The sequence below is a fragment of the Triticum urartu genome, chromosome 3, assembly GCF_003073215.2.
Source record: "Triticum urartu cultivar G1812 chromosome 3, Tu2.1, whole genome shotgun sequence".
Classification (NCBI taxonomy): Eukaryota; Viridiplantae; Streptophyta; class Magnoliopsida; order Poales; family Poaceae; genus Triticum; species Triticum urartu.
Window position 1 is genome coordinate 526,029,083 of NC_053024.1, and position 4,375 is coordinate 526,033,457.

At 41.1% G+C, this 4,375-nt stretch overlaps 1 protein-coding gene across 1 annotated transcript; it reads right to left on the bottom strand.

Annotated features, from left to right (window-relative positions):
* Positions 1-465: 465 nt before the first annotated feature.
* Positions 466-1,079, bottom strand: LOC125548623. Its single transcript, XM_048712190.1, has one exon. The coding sequence runs from the start codon at positions 934-936 to the stop codon at positions 697-699; it is 240 nt and encodes a 79-aa protein (XP_048568147.1). The 5' UTR covers positions 937-1,079; the 3' UTR covers positions 466-696.
* Between the last annotated feature and the right edge of the window lie 3,296 nt (positions 1,080-4,375).

Here is a 4,375-nt window from a genome sequence, read left to right on the forward strand (position 1 = left end):
CTGTTAAAATAAGTTTTGATGTGCCAGAAGAGCACAGCCCCACGGGTTCGCTCGTGCATATGCGATCACGCACGTAGTAACTCTTCAAAATAATTAAGTTTGAATAACAGAAAATTGTTCATCTCATATTTCGACCTCTGTCAGGCCGAATTTAATCTGGATCAGATGGATGGTGAGCTCCATCGAACCGACCGATCAGCCTGCACAAGGTGTGGCCGTTTTTCACATGCAACGCAGGCACAGTAACTATGAGGAGAATAACAAACGTAACTATGAAGAGGTCTTTGCGAGGAAAAAGGTCTTGACCAGAATACAGAAATCTCGGTTCAGTTAGATCAGTCACAGCCACGATGAAACTCATAACGTTCAGAGTGCCTGGATGTTTACGGGCACAACGTTGGGTCGATGCAGATTCCGGACACTATTCTTGGGCCGAATAAATTAAGAATTCAACAACAAATCATATAAAGAATAATCAATAAGTAATAGTATTATTTAGAACATACTTTCTCTCTTATACAGGCAAAAGAGAGAGATACCCAGTACGCAACACCATCACTGAATAGATCACTACTACTAGTAGTCTAACCAACCAACTAAACTGAACGAAACAAACAGACGCGACTCGCCGCAATTCAGATTGCAGGATTCCATCTCTCAATAGGCACCCATGACTGTCCGCAGCGCAGCGACGCCTCAGTGAGCGAGGAAGGCGAGGAGCGAGACGACGGCGGCCACAGCCCACGCCCCGGGCGCGACGGCGCCTGCTGCGCCGACCACCGCCGCCGGCGCGGGCGCCGGGGCGAGCGAGGGGGCGAGGCTGCCCAGGAAGAACTCCTCCTCCCGGTCCACAATCCTCCCCGCCGCCGACGCAACGAGCGCCACGAGCACCACTGCGGCGAGGAGAGCAATGGACTTGGCGGAGACGGCGGCCATTGAGACGAGACGGTGGGAGGATCTGGTCGCAGAGAAAGAGAAGCAAGAAGCAGCAGGCGGATGCTGTGCTTGGTTTCTCAAACTCTGCGCTGGTGAACTTGGATGGATCGTGGGAGATGTTTGTGTGGGGAGAAGCGGAGGTGGTTCGGGGGATTTTATAGCGGGCGGGGGACGAGGGGAAATGTAGCCGTTGGGGGTCGTAGCAGGCGGCGAGACCTTCGAAAAACGTTCGCATCCGGCTGACCGGGCTCGGGGACGGGTGGCCTCTCGTCGTCTTTCGGTGGAGTAGCCGTTAAAAGTTAAAGTTGGTGGTCAGGAGCTAGCCGTTGAGCTGGGACCGTCAGGCGTGCCGGCGGAGGGAATCCTATGGAGGACGGGCATCATGGCGAAGAGTGGTTCTGCTCGAGTGTCTTGCACGGTCACGCGAGAGCGTGGGTTTGATTTTCGAACCCGGTTCCCTCCCTCCACCCCAATGATCGTCAGTGCACAGTGTAATTTAAATTTTTTTTAGCTGAACATCATATTGGTTGTACATATATACTGTACTAGCAAAAAAGTCCATGCAAGGGAAGGAAAAAATCACACCCTAATTAGCATGGCCTAAACCGTGTGGACGACATCGAGGAAGTCCATCCAGGGAAACCCAAGCCAACCTCTAGGGCGATTCCATGCCGAAAAACCGAGCAGATTGGGCTAGCCTCAAGGACACGTGCTGATTCGCCCGAGGAGAAAATGATGGAGTTACGCCTATGGAAAGGGGCGTGGTGGACGGACGACGTCGGTCGAGAATGGTGGTGGATGACGGCGTTTACTTGGGAGAGGGGAGCATTGGGAAGACAATTCTTTTTAGAGTAGGAAACGGGAAGAGAGATGTGTGCGTCTGGTTCGGCACTCACCAGAGTGTGTGTGTTATATTCTTTTGAGAGAAAAAAAACACATGTGTTACATAAGTGAAGTGCTTGTGTTTATGTGATGCCGAAATAATACAAAAAAATTCGTGTGTTGCAACAGATAAAAAACAAAAAATTGTGATTCCTCATGTAGTTATTGCTCTCCAAGTTTCTTGGTGTCTCTTGGTCGACAATGCGTACCAAGATGGCTATCATCCGCATCATCATTCTTGGATGTCCCGACATCTGGGCTTCATGGTGCCTCCATCTACCAGCCCACGTCCAGGTCTCGCTTCAAGCCGCCGTTGGAATGCCTTCCTCTCCTTGGATCGCACCTCTCCACAGGTCTTGTGTGCACCATTTTTGAGCTACTTGGGTGTGCACTACATGACAATAACATACTCATCCTACTTAATGTTAGAATATACCGTTTTATTCCTTTCTTTTTGTACTTGTATAGCAGAAATAATAACGAAATTCCTTTAACCAATGTTTTCAAGTTCATCATCTTCTGCCTTGCTTTGTTGCTTGCTCAACCAATAGTATATTCACACACAATAAAGCTGGGACAAACCCTTAGCAACGATGACATAGAAGTGCCGGCTCTGGGCCTAAGCGCCCAGGGCCCAGGCCCGAGGCCCCCCCCCCCCCCCCCCCCCCCCCCAATGTTGAGTGCGTCTATGTGATACCGGCAACGAGCCCTACAACGGCTCGCCTGCTGACATCATGTTACATTTTTGGTTTTGTTATTTCTTCCTTTTTTATTCACATTTTTGTTTTTGATTTTTTGTTTATATTAAAAAATATTCTACATATGTATATTTAAAAAACGGTGTACATAATTTCCTAAAATACTTATCTTTCACTTGAAAAATGTTAAACATGTATAGGAAAATAACTTTTTATCTATACAAAAAATGAAAAATGTGGACCCAAAAAGTAGAAAATGTAATCATATGTACAGAAAAATATTAATCATGTGTACAAATTTATACATTCTAAACAAATATTCATGTAATTCAGAAAACATGCATGTTACATTATACAAATGTTCACAAGTTTAGAAAAATGTGTTTGTGGCATTTCCAAAAAATCCTGTACAATTTTAAAAAGTTTGCATAGTTCATAATAAAAATTATCACTAAAAGATTGTTCCAGTGCGTATTTAAAATATGTTTACCATGTATTTGAGAAATATATTCAAAGCATGTTTTTGTAATTATGTTGAAAATATATTTGAAAAATGTGAAATATTTAATAAAAATATTTATAGGTATAAAAATGCATGAGAATTGTAGATGTCAAAAAATTATATTAAAAATATTAATCATGTATAGAAATTATTTTACATGTGTGTAAAAAATATTCCTAGTGTGTACAATACAATAAAAATGTAGACAAGTGTTGAAAAGACCCAACAAGAAAACCGGTGAAACTGACAAATCAACAATAAAGCAAAAAAAATCAAAGAAAAACAAGAAAGAACAAAAGAAAAAAAGTATAACAAAGAAAAAACCCTAAAAACAATAAGAAAGCAAAGAAAACCAAATCAAAATGAAGAAAAAAATATATAGAAAACCGGTGGAAAACAAAAGAAAGAGAAAAAAAAACATAAGAAACCGGACCTTACAGCGACCACTACGAGCTGAGCGAACCTAAGCGTGCAGAACTGGGCCGGGCCGCTACTGTTGCGAGTGGCGGATTCCTATTAGGAATCAATACACACATCATATAGCCCTGGCGCAGAATCCTACTCCATCCACTATTATTTATTGAAGAAATGGATGTATCTCGAATAAATGTTCGTGCACATAAGCCATACTCGTTTCTTAAAAATGGGATTTACGTTGCCTCGATCAATCAATCTAATGGACACTCCTATTTGGCGTGTAGGTCGCCAAATAGCGAGCTGATGCGTACCAACAACAACGTAAGCTCCTTTTTGGGCCGGCCATTTCGGGATTCCTTCCCACTGGTTTGGGAAGGACCATTTTTTGGCTTGTTTTTCTTCCAGTTTTCTTTTCCTTTTCTTTTATGTTATTCATTTTTTTTTCTGCTTTTCTTTACTATTCTGTTTTTCTTTATCCTTGTATTTATTTATTTATTTATTTTTACCTTTTGTTTTTGTTTTTTGAGTCCATCTTTCAAATTTATGAACATTTTTTACTAATCGACAACAATTTTTGAAAAGCATAAAAAGGTTTTGAACTCGTCTACTTTTTTCCAAAATCGTGATATTTTTTCAAACTTGTTAATATTTTCTCCAAATTCACGAAGATTTTTTAAAATCATTATAAAAAATCGAATTCACGAACATTTTTTTTGAAATTCGGAAACATTTTTTAAATCGATGAACATTTGTCAAAAATTGGGGTAATAATTTCCCTAATTCAGGGGCATTTTTTAAAAATGCATGAACATTTAAATAAATGAATTCTTTTATCAACAAACATTTATTGAATTGGTGAACTTATTTTGTAATTCATTATTTGATTTTTATGCACATTTCTAATAAATCATGAACAATTTTTGAATTTACGAACATTTGT

What these genes read in the sequence shown, in the direction of transcription:
- LOC125548623 (XM_048712190.1), bottom strand. Translation starts at nt 936, where the DNA reads ATGGCCGCCGTCTCCGCCAAGTCCATTGCTCTCCTCGCCGCAGTGGTG.